At 39.9% G+C, this 25,076-nt stretch overlaps 1 protein-coding gene across 2 annotated transcripts in view; it reads left to right on the plus strand.

The window, feature by feature from the left end:
• Positions 1–25,076, plus strand: part of ELOVL7 (ELOVL fatty acid elongase 7) — an 81,510-nt gene that overhangs the window by 37,304 nt on the left and 19,130 nt on the right. For both annotated transcript variants that reach the window (XM_069556474.1, XM_069556475.1), the window contains exon 2: positions 16,588–16,666. In XM_069556474.1, coding sequence (XP_069412575.1) covers positions 16,603–16,666 — 64 coding nt within the window. In that variant the 5' untranslated portion in view covers positions 16,588–16,602. The remainder of the gene's footprint in view (positions 1–16,587; positions 16,667–25,076) is intronic.

Raw genomic sequence — 25,076 nt, forward strand, 5'->3', positions numbered from 1 at the left:
TTTGCATGTAATGTTCCCTTGGTATCTCTAATTTTTTTGAAGAGATCACTAGTCTTTCCCATTCTGTTGTTTTCCTCTATTTCTTTGTATTGATCCCTGAGGAAGACTTTCCTATCTCTCCTTGCTATTCTTTGGAACTCTGCATTCAAATGGGCATATCTTTCCTTTTCTCCTTTGCTTTTTGCCTCTCTTCTTTTCACAGCTATTTGTAAGGCCTCCCCAGACAGCCATTTTGCTTTTTTGCATTTCTTTTCCATGGGGGTGGTCTTAATCCCTCTCCTCTGCAATGTCACAAACCTCATTCCATAGTTCATCAGGCTCTCTTATCTATCAGATCTAGGCCCTTAAATCTATTTCTCACTTCCACTGTATAATCACAAGGGATTTGATTGAGGTCATACCTGAATGGTCTAGCAGTTTTCCCTGCTTTCTTCAATTTCAGTCTAAATTTAGTAATAAGGAGTTCATGATCTGAGCCACAGTCAGCTCCCGGTCTTGTTTTTGTTGACTGTTAGAGCGTCTCCATCTTTGGCTGCAAAGAATATAATCAATCTGATTTCGGTGTTGACCATCTGGTGATGTCCATGTGTAGAGTCTTCTCTTGTGTTGTTGGAAGAGGGTGTTTGTTATGACCAGTGCATTTTCTTGTCAAAACTCTATTAGTCTTTGCCCTGCTTCATTGCACATTCTAAGGCCAAATTTGCCTGTTACTCCAGGTGTTTCTTGACTTCCTACTTTTGCATTCCAGTCCCCTATAATGAAAAGGACATCTTTTTTGGGTGTTAGTTCTAAAAGGTCTTGCAGATCTTCATAGAACTTCAGTTTCTTCAGCATTACTGGTTGGGGCATAGGCTTGGATTACCATGACATTAAATGGTTTGCCTTGGAAACGAACAGAGATCATTCTGTCTTTTTTGAGAGTGCATCTAAGTACTGCATTTCAGACTCTTTTGTTGACCATGATGGCTACTCCATTTCTTCTGAGGGATTCCTGCCTGCAGCAGTAGATATAATGGTCATCTGAGTTAAATTCACCCATTCTAGTCCATTTTAGTTCGCTGATTCCTAGAATGTTGATGTTCACTCTTGCCATCTCTTGTTTGACCACTTCTAATTTGCCTTGATTCATGGACCTGACATTCCAGGTTCCTATGCAATATTGCTCTTTACAGCATCGGATCTTGCTTCTCTCACCAGTCACATCCACAACTGGGTATTGTTTTTGCTTTGGCTCCATCCCGTCATTCTTTCTGGAGTTATTTCTCCACTGATCTCGTGTAGCGTGTTGGGCACCTACTGACCTGGGGAGTTCCTCTTTCAGTATCCTGTCATTTTGCCTTTTCATACTGTTCATGGGGTTCTCAAGGCAAGAATACTGAAGTGGTTTGCCATTCCCTTCTCCAGTGGACCACATTCTGTCAGACCTCTCCACCATGACCCGCCTGTCTTGGGTAGACCCGCGGGCATGGCTTAGTTTCATTGAGTTATACAAGGCTGTGGTCCTAGTGTGATTAGATTGACTAGTTTTCTGTGAGTATGGTTTCATCATGTTTATGGGCAGTTGCGAAATAGTGGCCCCTGGCATGCATGGAAACTTAAATCAGATTGTAGATTTGGAAGTTATTATCAAATGACTTACAGTAGGAATAAGAGCGGGTAGATAACAAGACAGATTGAGGGCAGGAAGCCCCAGTGCAGGAATGTGAAGAAAGGACCCTGCAGGACAAAATGATAAAGAACTGACTGGTAGAAAGGCACAAGGTCGGTTGGAAAAGTGCTGTGTTCTGACAACCTAGGTCAGGGTTTCAGGAAGAAGCCGTAATTGTGGGGTGGCAGGGAAATGCACATACATAAGAACTCATGAAAAGCCTTTTCGCATTGCACCTGTGAGCGAGGACACCTTTAAGCAAGAGTGACAGTTAACTGAGGACAGTCACACCCTTTAGTCCATGAAGCACCCTTTAGAGACAGTAGGATCCAGAATCTTCACCATGATGAATTACAGTATGTCAGATCTACTCAGGAATAGTTCTTCTCTCTTATCATATGCCCAGCCATTATTTTTCCCATTTGCCTTATGCTCCAGCATGGCCAGGGGCTTGTTGCTGTGGTTATTGATTTACCAACAGAGGCTTCAACCAGTTAAACTTTTCCCTATCACAACACATGTCTTATGATGAAAATTAAATGTATGCCAAATAATAAGTTTGGTTCTATTGTCAAACTTATTGGCAAGACTCATTTTGCTACTCTGTGCTCTTCCCTTTCAAGTTTTTATTGTTTATATCTTCATTTTTCCTTTTTTCTAAACCTGTGTTAGATTTACATTGAGATTAGTTAAATAGAGAAGCATTCTCCAAAGAGAGTAAAGAAGAGCTAGAGTCGTTCAAAGGGTAGGATGACAGTCATGACTGGGAAGGGATTTTACAGTCTAATGAAAAGAGACGGCATTGTTACTATCCTCAGCCTTCCAAGAACCCCATGAATGAGGTTTGACTGAGATGTAAGATCAACACCCTTGAACTTCGTGAGTCAAGGTTATATTCCTAAATTTTATTTGGAGGAATCAAAACTCTCCACTTCAGGATTAGCTAAAGCTAGTTTAGCATACTGTATATATACTAAATATACATACTATACAATACATAATATTATTGTTGTTTAGCTGCTCAGTTGTGTGCAACCCCATGGACTGTAGCCCGCCAGGCTGCTTTGTCCATGCGATTTCCCAGGCAAGAATGCTGCCGTGGGTTGCTATGTCCTTCCCCAGGGCATCTTCCCAACACAGGGATCGAACCTGCATTCCGGGACTGCAGGTGGATTCTTTACCACTGAGCCACCTGGGAAGCCCAAATAATATTTTTCAGTTCAGTTCAGTCGCTCAGTTGTGTCTGACTCTTTGCAACCCCATGAACCGAAGCACGCCAGGCTTCCCTGTCCATCACCAACTCCCAGAGTCCACCCAAACCCATGTCCATTGAGTCAATGATGCCATGCAACCATCTCATCCTTTGTCATCCCCTTCTCCTCCTGCTTTCAATCTTTCCCAGTATCAGGGTCTTTTTCAATAAGTCAGCTCCTCGCATGAGGTGGCCAAAGTATTGGAGTTTCAGCTTCAACATCAGTACTTCCAATGAACACCCAGGGCTGATCTCCTTTAGGGTGGACTGGTTGGATCTCCTTGCAGTCCAAGGGACTCTCAAGAGTCTTCTCCAACACCACAGTTCAAAAGCATCAGTTCTTCAGTGCTCAGTTTTCTTTATAGTCCAACTGTCACATCCATACATGACCACTGGAAAAACCATAGCCTGTCTAGACAGACCTTTGTTGGCAAAGTAATGTCTCTGCTTTTGAATATGCTATCCAGGTTGGTCATAACTTTCCTTCCAAGGAGTAAGCGTCTTTTAATTTCATGGCTATAATCACCATCTGCAGTGATTTTGGAGCCCTAAAGTCAGCCACTGTTTCCATTGTTTCTATCTGCCATGAAGTGATGGGACTGGATGCCATGATCTTAGTTTTCTGAATGTTGAGCTTTAGGCCAACTTTTTCACTCTCTTCTTTCACTTTCATCAAGAGGCTCTTTAGTTCTTCACTTTCTGCCATGAGGGTGGTGTCATCTGCATATCTAAGGTTATGGATATTTCTCCAGGCAATCTTGATTCCTGCTTGTGCCTCCTCCAGCCCAGCGTTTCTCATGATGTACTCTCCACATAAGTTAGATAAGTAGGGTGACAATATACAGCCTTGATGTACTCCTTTTCCTATTTGGAACCAGTCTGTTGTTCCATGTCCAGTTCTAACTGTTGCTTCCTGACCTGCATACAGATTTCTCAAGAGGCAGGTCAGGTGGTCTGGTATTCCCATCTCTTTCAGAATTTTCCACAGTTTATTGTGATCCACACAGTCAAAGGCTTTGGTATAGTCAATAAAGGAGAAATAGATGTTTCTTTGAAACTCTCTTGCTTTTTCGATGATTCAGTGGATGTTGGCAATTTGATCTCTGGTTCCTCTGCCTTTCCTAAAACCAGCCTGAAATCAGGAAGTTCACGGTTCATGTATTGTTGAAGCCTGGCTTGGAGAATTCTGAGCATTACTTTACTAGCATGTGAGATGAGTGCAATTGTGCGGTAGTTTGAGCATTCTTTGGCATTGCCTTTCTTTGGGATTGGAATGAAAACGGACCTTTTCCAGTCCTGTGGCCACTGCTGAGTTTTCCAAATTTGCTGGCATACTGAGTGCAGCACTTTCACAGCATCATCTTTCAGGATTTGAAATAGCTCCACTTAAATTCCATCACCTCCACTAGCTTTGTTCGTAATGATGCTTTCTAAGGCCCACTTGACTTCACATTCCAAGATGTCTGGCTCTAGGTGAGTGATCATACCATTGTGATTATCTGGGTTGTGAAGCTCTTTTTCGTACAGTTCTTCTGTGTATTCTTGCCACCTCTTAATATCTTCTGCTTCTGTTAGGTCCATACCATTTCTGTCCTTTATCGAGCCCATCTTTGCATGAAATGTTCCCTTGGTATCTCTAATTTTTTTGAAGAGATCACTAGTCTTTCCCATTCTGTTGTTTTCCTCTATTTCTTTGTATTGATCCCTGAGGAAGACTTTCCTATCTCTCCTTGCTATTCTTTGGAACTCTGCATTCAAATGGGCATATCTTTCCTTTTCTCCTTTGCTTTTTGCCTCTCTTCTTTTCACAGCTATTTGTAAGGCCTCCCCAGACAGCCATTTTGCTTTTTTTGCATTTCTTTTTCTTGGGGATGGTCTTGATTCCTGTCGCCTGTACAATGTCATGAACCTCCATCCATAGTTCATCAGGTACTCTTTCTATCAGATCTAGTCCCTTAAATCTATTTCTCACTTCCACTGTATAGTTTTATATAATATATATATGTATATAGAATTATATAATGTTTTTAACCATATATAATATAATATAGAATATATATATATATGTTATGCTGCTACTGCTAAGTCGCTTCAGTTGTGTCCGACTCTGTGCGACCTCATAGATGGCAGCCCACCAGGCTCCCCTGTCCCTGGGATTCTCCAGGCAAGAACACCGGAGTGGGTTGCCATTTCCTTCTCCAATGCATGAAAGTGAAAAGTGAAAGTGAAGTCACTCAGTTGTGTCCAACTCTTAGCGACCCCATGGACTGCAGCCTACCAGGTTCCTCCGTCTATGGGATTTTCCAGGCAAGAGTAAAGTGGGGTGCCGTTTACTCTAACTTGAATGTTCATGTCTTCCTTTAATCCACAAGAATTTCATTAAATGGTCACAATTCAAATGAGTGAAATACAAATAATCATATTTCTATAGTTAAAAAAAGTACAATTGACCTTTAATGAAAATAAGTTTCCTCAAGTTTCTCAGAATCAAATCCCATTAAAGGAAATCTTTTGAGAGATCATGTATAGCATCTCAGAAAAAGGCAAAAGGCACAAGTAAATCCAATTAAACTGCAAGTAACTGAGAAGTTGACCTTGTCAAGTGAATTATTTACAGATAAATATGCCTCATTTCCTTATACTTTAACTTAATTTGAAGTTGAGAACATTGGACCTTCCTGCTAGCCAGTGCAACAAATTGTCAGCATTAGCTCTGATCATTTACTTGATTGATTGATTGATTCATACCATGGACATTTATTTCTTCCTTTCCCTCCCCTGGTTTAGTTCTGTGTGAGATGTAAATTTTTACATGACACCCCTCTCATTACTCCACGAGAACTTACTAGAGTTTTAAGTGATGCAAGATATGTCTACAGATAAAGTGTAGTGTGATAACTACAAATATAGAGGTACAGGTACAAGCTGAGTTTGAAGCAAAATAATTGACAACGGGGGAGCATGAATGTCCAGTCCACCAGACAGAAAACCACCCATGAAAACTGACCTGGCTATCCCAATGCATCAGAGTCAAATATCAGTACTGGTTATGTATACTGTCCTGTAGGAGTGCATATAATTTGGATAATTCCACAATGGATTCAGCTGAATAATAATATATAAAGTGTTATCACTCGGTTGTGTTCGACTCTTTGCGATCATAACAATTACAAGTGTGTGTCCAGCTCTATAGTGTCTATATTTATGGATTTATAGTGTGTTATCTGTATCATCAGAGACTGGCACAAGATAGCCCCAAATAGCAGACATGTAAGAGTCACTAGGAAGTCTTATATGGTGTTGCAAAACATGCTTATCAATCATGTCTTTTTAAACAAACAAACAAAAAATCAAGATTAGTCTATCCTGGACACCCATCACCAAGATGAGCAGAGAGCACTTAGATGGGCGGGCTCGCTGCTGGAGTGTTCCTATTTGATATGCCACTGAAGAGTGATCTCTTCAAGTCACAATTTAAGCAGACATTGTTTCTCAAAGCTAACCCCTCTTTCTTCCTTCTGGGTTATCAAGTCTTCTGACTTTTTCAAACTCATCCTTCCTCCCTCAAGCCATTGTTGTTCAGTTACTAAGTGATGTCCAGCTCTCTGTGACGCCATGGACTACAGCACATCAGGCTTCCCTGTCCTTCCCAACCATCTCATCCTCTGTTGCCCCCTGCCGCTTCTCCTTCCCTCAGTCTTTCCCAGCATCAGAGTCTTTTCCAATGAGTCAGCTCTTCACATCAGGTGGCCACAGTATTGGAGCTTCAGCTTCAGCATCAGTCCTTCCAATGATTATTCAGGGTTGATTTCCTTTAGAATTAACTGGTTTGATCTACTTTCTGTCCTAGGGACTCTTGAGTCTTCTGCAGCACCATAACTCAAAGGTATCAATTCTTTGATATTCAGCCTTCTTTATGGTCCAACTCTCACATCCATTCATGACTACTGGAAATATCATAGCTTCAACTATACAGACTTTTGTTGGCAAAGTGATGTCTTTGCTTTTTAATAAGCTGTCTAGGTTTGTCATAGCTTTCCTTCCAAGGAGCAAGCATCTTAATTTCATGGCTACAGTCACCACCCAGAGTGATTTTAGAGCCCAAGAAAATAAAATCCGTCACTGCTTCCACTTTTTCCCCATCAATTTGCCATCAAGTGACGAGACCAGATGCCATGATCTAAGTGTTTTGAATGTTGAGTTTTAAGCCAGCTTTTTCACTTTCCTCTTTCCATCTCATCAAGAGGCTCTTTAGTTCCTCTTCATTCTCTACCATTAGAGTGGTGTCATCTGTATATCTGAGGTTGATGATACTTCTCCCAGAAATCTTGTTTTCAGCTTGGGATTTATCCAGCCTGGCATTTCACATGATGTACTCTGCATATAAGTTGAATAAACAGGGTGACACTACACAGCCTTGCCGTACTCCTTTCCCAGTTTGGAACTAGTGCATCATTCCATTTCTGGTTCTGACTGTTGCTTCTTGACCTGCATACAGATTTCACAGGAGACAGCCATGTGCTTCCCCAAATGTGCAGGGTGAGGATAAACACAATATCAATTACCCTTTAGAAACCACTACATGCCCAAACCTTTTTCATTGCTTCATTTAGATATGGAAATGTGATACAGTTCTGGGAGGAGGTGTTTAAGGGAACTCTGAGAGCATTGGGAAAGCTTTTAAATCTCCTAAAAAGAGACACAAAGACTCTTCTACTACTCTGGAAGAAGGTGTATGAGAATGTGATATTTGGAATGATGATCACCATCTTTTTCCACAAAAATGACAAAGTAGAAATGAACTAACTCAGAAGAAATTTTCCTACCTTTGAACTTCTGTTGCTACGTTTCTATGTAACAGCTCTTATTGCTTAGCACTTCGAGTTGTGTTCTGTTATTTCCAAATGAAAGCATGATCCTTGATACTATAACATTCCCATTTGAAAAACAGAAATTAAGTGCTTAGTATCTTTGTTTGATATTTGTGTTGATCACTTTTGTTTACCTAAAAGACAAGGCTTATGTTCTAATTTTCTGTAAGTTACTAAGATCTAAGATGTAGCAATAATTTCTCTTTTCACAAATGCTTAAGAAACTTATTTCACCCTTGATATAGTTAAAATACCTTACATTTTGGGTGTATATGCTGACTCCAAGATGTCGCAGATTTCACATCTGTTGCATTTATTTTGAATCATCAGAGAAATTGTTTCCATTGTTGACTGCACCTCCTATTCCTGCCCTTCTTGACCCAGATATATTATCATATCCAAGTGACATTCATTATTGAATCTTTTATCATGAATCATGTGTATTTCTCATACTGTGGATATTGTCATGTCAGAGAACAGTCTGTGCAGTATAAAGAAGAAGCTCTTAAAAAAAAAAAGAAGTTGTTCTTGGTGGGAGGGAGATTCAAGAGAAAGGGAGATATGTATATCTATGGCTGATTCATGTTGATGTGTGGAAGAAACCAACACAATAGTATAAAACAATTATCTTTTAATTAAAAAGAAATAAAAGGAAAAAAATTGTTCCCAAACCTGGCCCATCATCAGCATTTCCCCAGACATACTAATCTTTCTCTAGGTAATTATGACAATCAACCAGGTCTGGCAACCACTAACTACTTTTAGGAGTAGAGAAGAGAGGAAGTTTGTACTGACCTGATCCCATATGTAAATGGTTTCAAACCTCTTTTGACAAAGTCAGCCATGTAAGAACAAAATCTCTCAGCAAGTTACAGAAAGCTTGTGTATCAAGTGAGTTGGAAGAAGGAGTTTTTGGTCTCCATGTCCTCTGTCTACACGGCATCCCCTGAGATGTCCAGGGTCCTTCAGGTCTTTGAGCACTAGTCCGTGTACGTCTGCGTTGTTGCTAGCTACACGGCTCCGTCATTTTCTGCAGCTCTTCTGCAACACGTCCATGTCCACTGAGGGCACTCAGAAGACTTTATGCTGCCCTTTCACCACTCAGGAGACACTCTCCATGGCTGCCTAAGGCCACATAAGCCACCTGTTCCCTCTCTACCCGGGCAGCTGAGCCTGGTCTGTCTCCTCTCTGTTTCCTTAATCCTACTTGGCACCTCACCAGGGCTTATTGCTCTTTTCTCTGAGATCTACACGAGTTGCCTTCCCTCTGACTCTCCCCTTTCCCAAGCCTGCAACATGTTCTTTTGTGCTAGAAGGCATGGAAACTCCCAAGGTTTCCTTCCAGATTTCTTGTCTAGGCCTTTGAGTTCTTCTGTATGGCTACGCACCTAAGCTTTTATAACTCAGAATCTAGGATAAAACTTTCTGATTTTTTGCCTTCTCTGTTGTGTTTTATTCCCAAGGCGATTTGCATAATCTAGCTGATTAAAGAAATGCCAAAGAGAAACACAAATCTATATATGAAACATCAAAATAAAACACAAAAGCCTGTATGGTAATTGTAAGGAGTATGATGTGCTTTTTGCTTCTGCTCTGTGTGTGTATGTATGTGTACATATAATCGCAGTATGCACATGTATATGGTAATTAGCAAAATTGAAAATCTATCCTTTGAAATAATTTTTCACTGAGTCTGTTCACATTCTCGACTTACTTTATTTAAATTTGAAGTCATAATAGATGGCGAAGAGAAACAGGATTTAAAATAATATGCTGAGGGCTTTCCTGGTGGTCCAGTGGTTCAGAATCTGGGATTCCCCAGTGCAGGGGACAAGGGTTTGATCCCTGGTCCAGGAAGTTCCCACAGGCCCTGGAGCAAGTAAGCCCATGTGCCACAACTGCTGAGCCTGTGCACTGCAACCACTGAAGCCTACGCACCCAGAGCTCATGCTCTGCAACAAGAGAAGCCAGCTCCATGCGGAGCCCAGGCACCACAACAAAGAGTAGCCCTCGCTTGCTGCAGCTAGAGAAAGCCCACGTGCAGCACCAAAGACCTAGCCCTGGCAAAAATAAATAAATAAATAAATCTTGAAAAAATACATGCTGGAAGATACACATCCCACATAGTCACCTCAGGAATATATATACATATATTCCACTAATATTACCATAGCCCTAAACACTTCTGGTTTTGTTCCTTTGCAGTTTACAAACTATAAGTTGAAAATGTTAGTAAATTATGATTAATCCCACTTCCACTTCCCCCATTCCAACTCCACTTATCAAGACATAGCTCAGCTTGATCCACTGACTTTTGAAACTATTCTTAACTTTTGATTAGTTCTGGGCATAATTTTTAAAGCAGAAGACAAAGACTTTTCTCCCTTAGAGCCAATTAAATGAAATTCTGAAAAACTCTGATGTTGATTTGTAAAGAAAAGCTCAAAAACTGCTTTGAACAGCAGTACCACTGAAATGATATAATTACTGAAGTGATTACCCTGAAACATTTTACTTCAGTGAAAAAATATTGGTATTTACTTTAAACCAGTGGTTCTCAACTAGGGATGACTTTACATGCTAAGGGACATTTGGTAACTTCTAGAAACCTTTTTGATTGTAAGAGAAGGAGTGTTCTTGGCATTTGGTGAGTGGAGGCCAGGGTTGATGCTGAGAATCCTGCATTGCTCAGGACAACTCCCCATAACTTGTTTGGCAAAAATGTTAATAAAGCTGAGGTTGAAAAACCTGGTTTAAACAAACAAATGATCACTTTATAGTCTTTCTCACATTTTAATATACTCAAAAGTTTCTGATCGCCTTACCCCAGCCTCAGGAAGGTCAGATGGTTTGTTTTCACCCTGCTGCCCAATTTCCATTACAGACCTCCTTCTCTCTGCTTGTACCTTCCTACAGGTCATTTCAGTTTATGTGTCCCTGAGCAGGGTCTGCAGCTAGCCAGATCTGTTCTTGCAGATCTGATGTCTGACTTCTAAAACAGAGATCAGTGGGGAGCCCAGGACCTGCCAAATATCAAAAGAGAAAGGGAAAACCATATAGCCCTTCTGGGATGACAGGAGTGCCCTGGGAAAGCCAGATGCTGACTTTATCCTCCTTTCCCTCAGAGAGAGTGTCGCAGTATATTTTGCAGAGTTTGGATAAATCCCAATACATGAAGGTTCGTGTGGAAGTGGTTGGCAAAGGTTTTCAATTTCTGGACTCCTGCCAGGTACTTCCCACCACAGGCAACCCTATGGTCACAGCCCCATCTGAGTGAATTTCAGAAAGAAGTCCTCAGCAGAGTGCTGCCTTCTGAATCCTATTGGCAGATCTCAAAGTGATCAGATCCCTCAAATTCATTATGTGTCCTGAATATATGTGGCTTCAAAGAGTCTCCAGGTAAGCTCTTGGCAGCAGGTCCATATATCACATTTGAACTTGACATCTTTAATTTCAGGTCTAAAGAAGCTAGTCTTTTTGCCTTTTCATACTGTTCATGGGGTTCTCAAGACAAGAATACCGAAGTGGTTTGCCTTTCCCTTCTCCAGTAGACCACTGTTTTGTCAGAAATCTCCACCAATGACCCATTGTCTTGGGTGGCCCTGCACGGCATAGCTCATAGCTTCATTGAGTTACACAAGGTTGTGATTTATGTGATCATTTTCGTTAGTTTTCTGTGATTGTGGTTTTCATTTTCGAGGCCATGGGGTTGTAGTTCTTGCTTCTTCTCTCTGCCCTCTGATGCATGAGGATAAGAGACTTGTGCAATCTTCCTGATGGGAGGCATTGGCTGTGAGGAAAACTGATGCTTTCGAACTGTGATGCTAGTAAAGACTCTTGAGAGTCCCTTGGACAGCACGGAGATCAAACCTGTCAATCCTAAAGGAAATCAACCCTAACTATTCATTGGAAGAACTGATGCTGAAGTTGATGCTCTGATACTTTGGCCACCTGATGTGAAGAGCCAACTCATTGGAAAAGACCCCGATGCTGGGAAAGATTGAAGGCAGGAAGAGAAGGGGGTGACAGAGGATGAGATGGTTGGGTGGCATCACCACCTCAGTGGACATGAGTTTGCACAAGCTCCAGGGTGTAGTGAAGGACAGGGAGGCCTGGCATGCTACAGTCCATGGGGTTGCAGAGTCAGGCATGACTTAGCGACTAAACAGCAACAAAGGAGCTAGCCTAGGCAGACTAAGTCTCTACTTCACCAAATGATCCAGTCACAGAGTGATACTGTCCAAAACAAAGGGTGAAATCCATGGTTTGTTGCAGGTGCTGGTCAGTGAAGTAGAAGCACCAGTTCCCCATCAGTGAGCTCCTGTTTACTCTTATCCTGACACATTTATCCAAGGCCTTTGGAGAAGGAATGAGCTCTGGCAAAGGAGGCTTTTTCTGTTCCCTGATAGCATCTGCCAGTCTTATCCACCCATTATGGAGGTGTGGTCATCTGTCTACTGTTTTTGAGTTTTAAGTCTCTGCTTTACATGCATGAGAAACCTGACTATTCTGGCCTCTCTAGACCTGAACTTTTATGCCACTGAGTATTTTAAATCAGTTATTAAGGCCCTAGTTCTGCTATCAGCTAGAAGATATCTCTATACCTTCACCACATAGAATACATTTCTCCCCTTCTGAATGTTACATTCACTAAAAAAATCAAAGGTCTCCAGAGAGATGTTATGGGGAGGGAGGTGGGAGGGGGTTCATGTTTGGGAACGCATGTAAGAATTAAAGATTTTAAAATTTAAAAAATAAAAAACTAAAAAAAAAAAATCAAAGGTCTGTATTAAAGGGTGGGTAAGGAGGGTGTCTGGGTTAGGAGGGGGAAGGTATGCCTGGCTCTAGTCTGGGGGTAGCACTGTATTTACAGGACAACCCAGGTTGCCCCCAATTCATTTACTAACAGTTTTCTAGACTAGACCCGACAATGTAATATTAGCACGGAGTCCATCACTGAGTCAGCTCATAAGGAAATTCTCAGCAGTATATTTAGTTCCAACAGGCTAAAGGGATCAGGTGTTCTTTTCATGCCCCGTTTTTATACCATGGTCCACGTTCCTTTTCCTCTGGTGGGTCCACAAGGGTTGAAGACTGTTGGATAGCAGGTTATCTACAAGCAGAGGATCAGTGAGAGAGTTCTACTCCGGTAAGCTCGAGCCACGAGGTCCCTTTTCTGAATCTCCCGCCTTCCCTCACTTGTTAGTGGGTATCTACTTCTGCAAATTCCCCCTCACAGACCTTTCCAGTGTGAGTTACTCTTCTGATGACCTTCTCCCTCTTCCTCCATCTCAGTCTTGCATAGTCTTTTATATTAGAAAAACCAGCTCTGTTTGCTGCCTGTGAGTATTACTGACCTGCATTAGACTGCTGTGGTCTCTCTGAGGCTTTGTGCTTTAATGAGGGCTGGGGAGAGGAAAATGGCCTGAGTGGAATGAGTAGGGGAAGAAGAGGAGGCAGGGCTTGCCCAGAAAACAGCTTAATACTTTGAAATGTTAGTCCACCATTTGCCCTATAAAATTGGAATCTTTCACTCTGATTCTGAATAATTTAAACGGCGTTATTTTGGCAATTTAATTAGGAGAATAGTGGCTCGAGGTCTGTTACATCAGTGGTTAAGGTGAGCAGGAAAGGAGCTTTTATCAGGATCTAAAACACTTCTATCAAAACCACTGAAAAACATCAAGGGAAGAATCATGTATAATTTGTGACATACCAGCTCTAAAAATGAAAGTAGTAGAGTTTTCTCCAGATTTGTTCCATACACTGCCATTCAACTTGGCCGGATGCTCCATTTAAATTGGTACAGCTTATCTCTACAAATGATAATATCTGACTTTGATTGAATGTTCATCCTTTATCAGATTCTGTGCTCTACATTTCATATATATTATCATATAAATTTCATAAATTTTATATATTATCTCATAAATTATTCCAAACAATTCTTCTAAAACAATGAGTTGTTGTTATTGTTGTTGTTGTTTAATCTTAGGTTGTAAATTACCATTTTTCGGAAAAGGAGGTTGAACTTTAATTTTGCCCAGGGTCATACAGCTAGTCAGTGGTGGGACTCAAACTAAGGTCTTTGTGATCCCAAAATTTCTGCTCCTCCTCCCATGTCATACGTTTGGTATAGAAACAATCCACAGGAAAACTAGAGTCCAGGCTGACTCTGGCAAAATCCTGGCATCCCCGCAGCCAATCTTGAGTTTGAACTCAGCTTGAGGACACAGGATGTATCAGATCAGAGGTCATGTTGAGATACCATCCTGTATTTGGAGAGCTCCTCTGAAGTGGGCTTCCCAGGTGGCACAATGGTAAAGAATCCACCTGACAAGGCAGGAAACATGGGTTCGATCCTTGGGTCAGGGAAGATCCCCTGGAGAAGGAAATGGCAACCCACTCCAGTATTCGTGCCTGGAGAATCCCATGGACAGAGGAACCAGGCTGGCTACAGTCCACAGGGTTGCAAAGAGTTGGACAACTGAAGCAACTTAGCATGCCCTCTTTAATAGACATTTGGGGTGATTCCAATCTTTTACTGACTGATACAATGAATAAGCTTGAATATATGTCATTGTGCATATGTGCCTATAGGAGAAGTTTCTAGAAATAGGATTGTTGCCTTAAAAAATATGGGTTTATAATTTTTTTTAATTGATAATGCCAACTTGCCCTCACCAAGAGTAATACTAATTTGCACTGCCACCAGCAATATGTGAGTTTTCCACAATCCTTCCAGCAGAGGGATTGTGGAAAACTCACATTACTGGTGGCGGTGCAAATTTTGGCTAGTCTGACTGATAAAATGTTTGAACTTTAACCCATCCAATGCAATAAAATGCAGTATTATAGGTTGTTTTTTTTTTTTTACTACGGTTAAAGTTAAGCACTTTCTATATGCTTATGAGCCATTTGCACTTCCATTTCTGTGAAATTTGTCTGCTTTATTCTTGGCTTATAGGTGTTTTTCTTATCAGTTTCTAAGAATCCTTAATATATTAGGGAGAGTAGCACTTGTTTGTATTATGAATTGAACATATTTCTTTCTCTTTGTCATTTGCCTTTTTCCTTTTTTCTTCTTGATTTTCATATGGTTAAATTTATTAGTCTTCTTTTATGTTTTATGAACTATTAAGTCAAATTTAAAAAGTTTTTTCCTACTCCAAGATGATAAAAGTGTTCTCCCTGTTGTCATCCAGTACTTTCATGGTTCTTTTAAAATTTTATTTAAATCTTTGATCTATTAATACTTGGAGTTTATCTTGGTTTATAGTATAATTTTTGGATCCAACTTGTTATTTTCAGATGACTCTCTAGTTGTACCACACCATTTACTCAACAACTGCTGGTAATTCAAGTGCCTACTGGTTTCAGGTGCACATATATCATATACAATATGTCTTTTAAAAATATACATATATATTATATATATATAATATGAAATGGCTTTATCTTAGAATACCAGAATAAAGTCTAAATTTTTCTGTTGCAGACCTAGAGGATTTATTTTTTTGTAAATATACATAATGTGAAATTTGCCATTTTAACCATTTTTAACTTTAACCATATGAAGTTCAGTGGCATTAAGTATATTTGCACGTTTTGTGCAACCATCACCACCATCTACCTTCGGAACTTTTTCATCTCCCCACCATATGACTTGAGAGCAAACGTGCTGGTCATTTTATGGTGTCCCATTCCTCTGTACGGTGTATGCTGTTTTCAGAGATGTTAAAATTTGGGAAAGTGCATATCTTAGAATTTATGAAATATGGTACTGAATTCCCAAACGTTTTTGGTATGTTTCTCAGATGTTCTATTCTGTGCCGCTGGTCTGCCACTTCATGTACCGCTGCTGCTGCTAAGTCGCTTCAGTCGTGTCCGACTCTGTGAGACCCCACAGACGGCAGCCCACTAGGCTCCCTTGTCCCTAAAGTTCTCCAGGCAAGAACACTGCAGTGGGTTGCCATTTCCTTCTCCAATGCATGAAAGTGAAAATGGAATGTGAAGTCGCTCAGTCATGTCTGACTCAGCAACCCCATGGACTGCAGCCCACCAGGCTCCCTCTGTCCATGGGATTTTCCAGGCAAGAGTACTGGAGTGGGGTGCCATTGCCTTCTCCCTTCATGTACTCATGTCACACAATTTTAATTACTGAAGATTCAAAATATCTTTTAATACACAATAATACACAATAATATCTTTTAATTCCCCTCATTGGTCTTTTTCAGAAGACAACTTTTTCCAACTGTTTTTGTCTGTCTGTCCAGGTAAACTAGGCACCTTCTCTTTCGATCTTGTAGATCTTCTCTTCCTCCCTCTGTCTGCCTCTGTTTCACTCAAGTTATATAAACTTGAGTACAGAAGAACTTCTTATACCTGGAGATCAGCTAAAAGTCTGGGTCAGAGTATCTTTTCTGAAAGTTTATCTCCTTGAGTTTGTTCTGGGTTTTTACTTCAACATTGCCATGGGAGGCACAGTCCATTCCTGACCTATTTTGCTGCCATAAAAGGAAGATGGATGCTTCTATGACAGTTCATAGAATCGCTTACTCCTTTTGTATCTGGTACATAGAATATCAGCCTTTTTAAGTGAATTAAGCATTGTCTTTATGATGAAAAGTCTTAAGTGATTGAGTTGCATCAGGGTTTAATGTGGTTCACGAATGCATTTACCCTCAGTAGGTTTGTTGTTTTGCCAGTTATTCCTATTAAATTTTTAGCATATTTAATATTGTATTACTAGAAACTTGGCTTTATTTGCATCCATAGATCATAAACCCATTGTATTTTTTTTGTGTGTTTGTCAGTAAATCCTGTGGAAAATGGCCTTCAGTGATCTTACATCGAGGACTGTGCGTCTTTATGATAATTGGATCAAAGATGCTGGTAAGTAACCAGATTTCCTAACTGTTGGTTGGATTCTCGTACTTAACAGGATTTCATTGAAACAGAATGAGAGACTTTGCAACTTAACACTCCCTTACAGACACTCCATATATTGATTTTTTTCAAGTTTTTATTTATTTGGCCACACCAGGTCTTAGTTGTAGCGTGTGAGATCTAGATCCCTGACCAGGAATCGAACCCAGGCACCCACATTGGGAATGAGGAGTCTTAGCCACTGGACCACCAGGGAAATCCCCTTGATTTTTATTTTAATTAGTGAAGAAGTATCAAAAATTTCATTGAAGATATGTATACAGATAGAGGTATTAATGCATAGGTGATGTTCAATATGATGTTTGTAATTGTGAAAATAGCTTTATATCCAGGGAAAGGAATTGGTCAATATATGGTGGTACATCATTCCAACTCAGAAGCCATTAGAAGTGATTTTGGAGGCACTGTGCTCTTAGGCTTGATTCTGCCCTAATGCTCTTAAGGGAAATAACAATTATCACCTACAGTGACTCTGTCCAGTAACTCTTGAGTGGGAAGGGCCACAGCCCCCAGGGGCATATCAGAAAGGGGGGCGTTTGCTAGGGTAACCCTTGAGTAATTCTGAAATGCCCATCTTCTCCCATTGCCCATTAAAAAAAAATCAACATTGTTGAAAGGCATTTAATGCCACAGTGAGTGGCTTAAAATCATTAAATGCAAGCAGGTTATAAAAGACCACCTGTATTTCATGCATGCAAACTCAGTGGCTCAGTCGCGTCCAGCTCTTTTGCAACCCCATGGACTGTAGCCTGCCAGGTTCCTCTCTGTCCATGGACTTTTCCAGGCAAGCATACTAGAATGGATTGCCACTTCCTATTCCATTTGTGTGGTAGGGTTATGGGTAATTTCTGTTTACTTTTCTATGTCTGTCTACTAGATGTTTGGGGGTTTCTTGTTTCGTCTTTTATTTGTTTGTTTGGCCACAGTATGTGGTGTGAGGGATCTTAGTTCTCAGACCAGGAATTGAATCCTCACCTCCTGCAGTGCAAGTGTGAAGTCTTAACCACTAGGCTACAAGAGAAGTCCCTGTCTAGATGTTTTTAAACTGCATCAATATGTGTTGCTTTTATAACTGTTACAAAATTTTTTAAACAAACGTTTTATAACAAATGTTTTATAACATTTAAAATAAATGTTTTATAACAAAGGTAGCCTTTTTAAAAGAATAGACAAGGAATCAGAACATTTCAGAGCTGAGATGGATTTAGATATCATCAAAGCTACCTTCTCGTGTTGTTGTTGTTCAGTAGGGTCTGACCCTTTGTGACCCCATAAACTGCAGCAAGCCAAGCTTCCCTGTCCTTCTCTAACTCTCAGAGTTTGCACAAACTCATGTCCATTGAATCGGTGATGCCATCCAACCATCTCATCCTTTGTTGCCTCTTCTCCTCCTGCCTTCAATCTTTCCCCGCATCGGGGTCTTTTCCAGTAAGTGGGCTCTTCGCATCAGATGTTCAAAGTATTGGAGCTTTAGCTTCAGCATCAGTCCTGTCAATGAATATTCAGGGCTGATTTCCTTTAGGATTGACTAGTTTGATCTCATTGCTGTCCAAGGGACTCTCAAGAGTCTTCTCAAGCACCACAGTTAGAAATTATCAGTTCTCTGGCACTCAGCCTTCTTTGTGGTCCAACTCTCGTATCTGCACATGACTACTTGAAAAACCATAGCTTTGACTGTGTGGACCTTCCCAACATCATGGTCATTTGTCAGCAGAAAGATCAGAACATACATTTTCTGGTTATGATTAGTACTCTGGTATTTCATATTTGAATTCCTTTCCACATATTCACTACCATCACCACTTTAGATTAGTTTGTTACCTATCAGTTAGAATCACATATTCACCAAATTCAGGAGGAAAAAGTGTCACTTCTTGCTACCTAGCACAGTTGAAATTATATTTCTGTTTACACTGATTTCAGGAAAGATACACTGTTTCATGGTTGCTATCTTTCTCAGTGGGCTTCCTGGATGATTCAGTGGTGAAGAACCCACCTGTAATGCCAGAGACCCAAGTTTGATCCCTGGGTCGGGAAGGTCCCCTGGAGAAGGAAGTGGCAACCTACTCCAGTATTCTTGCCTGGGAAATCCCACTGAAAGAGGAGATAGGCAGGCTATAGTCCTTGGGATCTCAAGAGTCAGACACAACTTAGCAATTCAAAAACAACAAATCTTTCTCAGTAGATTAAAAACCAATCTCATTTCACTGAAAAAGACGCTATAGTTTTGCCCCTGAAGAATGCAAAGCATCTTAAAAGGATCCTAAAAAGGATCCCATAAATAGAAAAGTTTCACTCTGTTGAATGGAAAGTGAAGGAAATTTATATATATATATATTCAATTTTTTTCTTATTTTTCAACTTACTTAATGATACAGAGAATGTATAGATTTCTTTAAAGATTATCTTTCTCTGAAGATTTACAGTAGTTCTCATAAATTCAGTATTTAATTTAAATACTATTTTTTGTCTATAGTAATGGGTTTATTTATTTATTTAAAAATATGAATATTTCTATTTCCTTTCAAGGTAGAGGTGTAACTTGCTACCTGAACTCTCATTATTTAACGTTGGGAACCAAGTAGATTTGGGTAATTTTTTGAAATAGACATGTTTGGAAGAACGGATCACTTGCTATCAACTCTTGCTACTCATTATCCCCATTTTAAGAACCCAAGACATTCAATTAATCAATATCTTAATTCAAGAGCCAAATAGATTTAGGTGATGATGAATATCTATATAGTGCTCTAAGTATAAAATGTTTTAAGATGAACTACTTCTGAATTCCACTTCCAATTTTATTCATGGGTCGACTCTTTGTTTTTATTATGGATACTTACATTGAAAAGATGAGTAGTATTAGGTCAGAAAAGGGAATGACAAAGGTAAGAAGTGGTTCAGGATAGACAAGGAAAGTCCTGGAAGCAGTGTTGCAAACATTGGGGGAGGATGAGAGGAAGAGGCAGGTGATGCTACTGATCTGAAGCTATGCTAATTTAAAGTCTTCAGAGAGGAGGGAAGGTATGGGGATGTATGGTGAAAAGACCTTGGTTTAAGTTCTGCCACTGTTGTGAACCAGCTCGGTGATCTTGCACAAATTATTTATTGTCTGTGAGCCTCAGTTTCTTTGTTAGCAAAGGAGAGTTGAGACTGGTATCCGCCGGCTACCAGATAATACACATGAAAGTGTTAGTCACTCAGTTGTGTCTGACTCTTTGTGACCCCATGGACTGTGTAGCCCACCAGGTTCCTCTGTCCATGGAATTGTCTAGGCATGAATGCAGGGGTGGATTGCCATTCCCTAATATGCATGAAAGTGCTTTGTTATTTAGGAAGTATCCCAACAGAAACAGTGGTGGTGGTTGATGACTTATAGCGCATTTCCATGTTCAAATACTTTTAATATAGCATATCTTTTTTTAAAAGTTTCTTCATTCTTTTTGCTGTTGAAATCTAGAAGGGTTAAAATGCTTTGTGTTGAGATGTATACCTTTAGGAGAACACTATTGGGTATAACAAGAGGGTTCTTTTTTTTTTTTTTTTGCTCTGTGTAGTGTGATATTGATCTCTGAGAACCATTAGGAATCATTTTTGGCCATCTTAGTTCTGTTTTACTTTGCCTATACTTCAAAGGCCTAAGGCCATGATCAAGTGCCAAGAATTTCAAGTGTATTCTTGGCTTTGGCCCTAATTCTGAATAGACTTTGGGAAACTTACTGATACTCGTTGGCTTTCTGATTGTTAGAGAAGTAGGAGGCAGGCATAGTTATTTCATGTGGAAAATTCCACAGCTACAGAACTTTAAAATGGTTTAATTAATACTTAAGCTATAAGAGGATTTATAATGTTTTGATGTTTAAAAAGCAACTTTCCTTGTATTTGAATAGAAATGGTGATGACCTTTCAGAATCAGAGTGATCTTTTTGCAAGAAGACAGAAAATCTGCTGCTACTCTGAACCTCTAGTACTTCACAAAGTACCAGAGGTACATGTTTGTTTCTCCTTCCAGCTTCTTCATCGTATTGGCACTTAGAATTTTAAAGGGTGTACCCTTTGAGCTAGTACTGCTACTTAAGAAGAGAACACACTGTTAAAAGTGGTTGATGGAAAAGCTCATTAATATTCTATGTATGTGACCCTTGTACTCCGCTGTACTCACTCTCCAGAATGCTCTTAGAAAAGCATTATGGGGCTAGTAATAAGTTAGAACTTCAGAACTGAGGTATGGACTCTCAGACAGCCTGCCTCTCCATCCTCTGCCTTTATCTGTTGGTGGTACTTAAACCCAACTCTGATGCTGAATAGAAGGTACATGAAACTCTCCCTCCCTTATCAGCCTTTTGTCTCTAAAGAAAACAGAGCACACTTCACCCCAGAACCTTTTGCAATTTGTGAGATCATAGACTGAGGCAGAATTACCTTTAAATATTGTTTAGCAGCTCTCTCTACACCCCTTTATCGAGCCACCAGCTCCATCTGACTTGTAGATGTCTCATCAGCGGGAGCCCCTGCCTCACATGAAAGTGGGCTCCCTATTTGGAAAGGTCTCTGCCAAGAGAGAAGGCAAGGGAAAATGGACAGTCACCAGAGACATGGACATATTAAATACTCTATTTGCTCAGTAGAGAGAGCTAATTTAAGCAAAGGAATAATCTGAGCAAAGCTTTACTTCTAGAAGGTAAATTTGGTAGTTATATAAAAGATAAGATGGTGGCAGATTAGATCAGGAGACAGAGAAGCCACATAAAGTCGCCGCAGAGCACCTAGCAGTGGGGTACTGAGGGCCTCAGTGCTGTTGAAGGAAGCACCGAACTCCGGGTTTATAACATTGATGGAACGTTCATCATGGTCATCGCAGCAGCTTATTTCAAAATATAAATGCCTGGGGAATTCCTTGGAGGGCCAGTGGTTAGGTCTCTGCTGCCACTGCAGGGGTACAAAACCGAGATCTGCTGAAATAATAGAAGCAATGCTTACTGAGCACTTAAGCTCTCCCAGGCTCCTTACTTGTAATAACTCGCTGAATCCTCCTTGAGATACATGTTGTTTTGCATCCAGTTCACAGATGAGGAAACTAACCACAGAGAAGTCAAGTCAGTGACCCCAGGTCACATAAGGAGTCCATTGAAGGGCCAGGATCAGTGCAGGCGGAGAAAGAATTAAAAAGCTCGGTGGTTTGTTCTGTTATTTGCTTTGAAAATAGTATGAAATTAAATGAACTAGCTTTTCCTCAAAGATAAGATTTTTTAAAAAATCTGTAGAACTTGAAAGGCACACTCAGGATTTTTTAAAAAAAGCATGTGCTTCTAATGTTAAATTGCAGGAAACATCATTTATTTAAATATTATTTTCTTCTGCTTCCTGAGCCAGCCCAGCATGCTTTTCCTGGCTTTTAGTTTTTCCTACTGCTTCCAGCAGAAGAACAGAAATATGGTATCATTTGATACCCCCATCTCACTACCCTCACCATCACACTATTGTCACTGAATTAATAAAAGAATGAAATAAAATATCTCTAATTCAGAAATTCCTTTACTGACAAAAACAAAAATCAAAAACTAGTTTTCAACCATGCATCTGATAGCCATTCATAACAGAAACATTTAAAATTTCTTAAAAAGAAAAATAAAAGTCACCCATGTTGTCACCATCCAAAGGTAATATTGTTAACATTCTTCTAGAAGCCTTCTTTTAATACTGGTTTTATGTGTTTATTTCATTGGAGATAAAAGCTAGAAATATTAATATGGTTTATATTCATATATTTAAGGTTTGGATTACTCACTAATGGAAAAAAAAATCCGTCAAAGTTTTTATCATTTGTGAAACCACAATGAGATATCACCTCACACTTGTCAGAATGGTACTCATCAAAAAGAACAAAAGCAACAAATGTTGGAGAGAATGAGGAAAAAAGGGAACCCTCATGCACACTTGATGGGAATGTAAATTGGTGCAGCCACTACGGAAAACAGTACGGAGGTTTCTCAAAACCTAAAAATAGAATTACTATATGACCCAGCAATTCTACTCCTGGGTATATATCTGAAACAACAACACCACTAATTCAAAATGTACATGTTCACAGCAGGATTATTTATAATTGCCGAGTTATGGAAGTATAGGTGCTCATCAACAGATGAATGGATAAAGATCTGGTATGTACACACACGTGCATACACACACACACACACACACACACACACACACTGGAATACTACTCAGCTGTAAAAAAGAACACGCTTTTGCCATTTGCAGTAACATGGGGGAACTTTGAAGGCATTATGATAAGTGAAATGTCAGAGGAAGACAAATACTGTAGGATATAACATATGTGGAATCTAAAAAATACAACAGGCTAGTGAGTATAACAAAAAAGAACCAGATTCACAGATACAGAGAACAAACTGGTGGTTACCAGTGAAGAGGAAGGAGGGAGAGGGGGAGCATGGGGTGGGAGAGTCAGAGGTACAAATTACTCGGTCTGAGATCAACTACAAAGATGTTTGCACAGCACAGAGAGTGTGGCCAGTATTTTGTAGTAATTGTAGATGGAGCTTAACCTTTAAAAATTGTGTTTTTAAAAAAGTGTGATCTGTTCCAGTTCTGTCATTTGGTCCCCAGTTCTGTGACAATTTTCTTTACTGAAACTTTCCTGGTGAGTTACTAGACTGTGGCTGGGGTTCCTTAGGGCCTTTCTAATTGCATATAGCACCCAGATATCCTGGGAAAGGCAAGGAATAAATTGAAGTACACAGTGATGTGTGCTACCTGCATAGCTGATTTCACAGCTTTTCCTGATTTAAAACGGTGACATCTTACTATGAAAAAATTTTTTTGAGAACTTTATGTTCTTTGTGTTCTTATGAATGTCTTTGAGCAACGTTTGTTGAACGTTTGTTTTGCACATGATACTTTACTGAAATCTTTCCTGCTAAGAGCATCAATCCATGGGTACTTTTCAGCCCACATTTTACTTTCCCTGTCTGCCATGTTTGTTACCTTGATTCCTTCCAGAAGTTCACTCTTCCTCTGCCTTCAGGATATCACACTCTTGTGGTTTTCCCTCTCCCTTTTTGCTGCTCTTTCTCAGTCCTCTCTCCTCCTTTGAAGGTCAAGTCCTCCAGAGTTTGACTTTGGCCACTTGCTCTACTTCCTCTACTCACTTTTCCTAAGACAGTATCTGAACAACAGCAACAAAAAACTCAAGTGTTTCTCTTAACTGCCACCTCTCATTCCCCATGATTAAATGATTTATGAAATTTTATGTTTTCTACCTCCTTACTAGATGTCAAAATGATTGATCCGATTGATTTTCTCCTATCACTACCTAATTTTTAGTAGTTTCACTTATGAATTCATTTTTGCAAAGGGCTATGTCTTTCCTAAAGATAGGAGCATTCTGTGTTCCAGAGTGTTGTGGTGTTCCACAAGATGTTAAATAGTATTCTGTTGATGCAAAGAATCAGGGCTCTATGGCCAGGTAAGTTTGAGGAATGCTGCATACCACCATTCTCATCTTGGCAATTCAAAACAAACATGAAGCACTAAGAAATTCTGCTGATTTGCTTAACTTATCATTTCTAGTAGACTTTTCCTACTTTTTGGGGTGGTAGTTTAGTCGCTAAGTCTTGTTGCAACCCCATGGACTATAGCCTGCCAGGCTTTACTGTCCATGGGATTTCTCAGGCAAGAGTACTAGAGTGGTTTGACAATTCCTGCTCCAGGGAATCTTCCTGACTCCGGAATCAAACCCAAATGTCTGCATTGCAGGCAAATTCTTGACCACTGAATTTAAAGAATTCTTTAATATCTTCCTTGTATTGCTTAGTTTGGGACATGCTTCAGTAGGATTCAAGGTAAGGCACAAGCTCATTTTTCTCCCAAGTAGTCAGTTTTCCTTTTCAATGAATTATCTCTCCCTTTCTTCTTGTTTATATGGCTTTCTTTATCATATATTAAATTCCTAAATATCTGAGGTCCATCTTAGAGCTGACTCTTAGCTTATTATTTTGAGATGTAGAATAAATCATCTTTAATCACTACAGACATGCCCCAGTATATCTGAGTATCAAATGTGAGCTTTCCAGCAATAAAACTGAGGCCAAGTGAGTCATCAATCATGGAGTCTATTAAAGAAATTTTTGCCTTGGATAAGAAGTCAGACTTGATGGGATATTCAGCTTTTTTTGGTAATTAGCTACATCATCAGCAGTTTCAATGGGCAAGGGCTGTATTGCCCCCACCCTTCTTTCCAATTAACAAAAGTGGTATTTAGCAACCTAGGGCTAAAGACTCAATTTTGAATCAGACACACTTCGAAATTTGTCCACACATATTTTCTTTTATGATA

Source organism: Ovis canadensis, chromosome 16, assembly GCF_042477335.2.
Source record: "Ovis canadensis isolate MfBH-ARS-UI-01 breed Bighorn chromosome 16, ARS-UI_OviCan_v2, whole genome shotgun sequence".
Classification (NCBI taxonomy): Eukaryota; Metazoa; Chordata; class Mammalia; order Artiodactyla; family Bovidae; genus Ovis; species Ovis canadensis.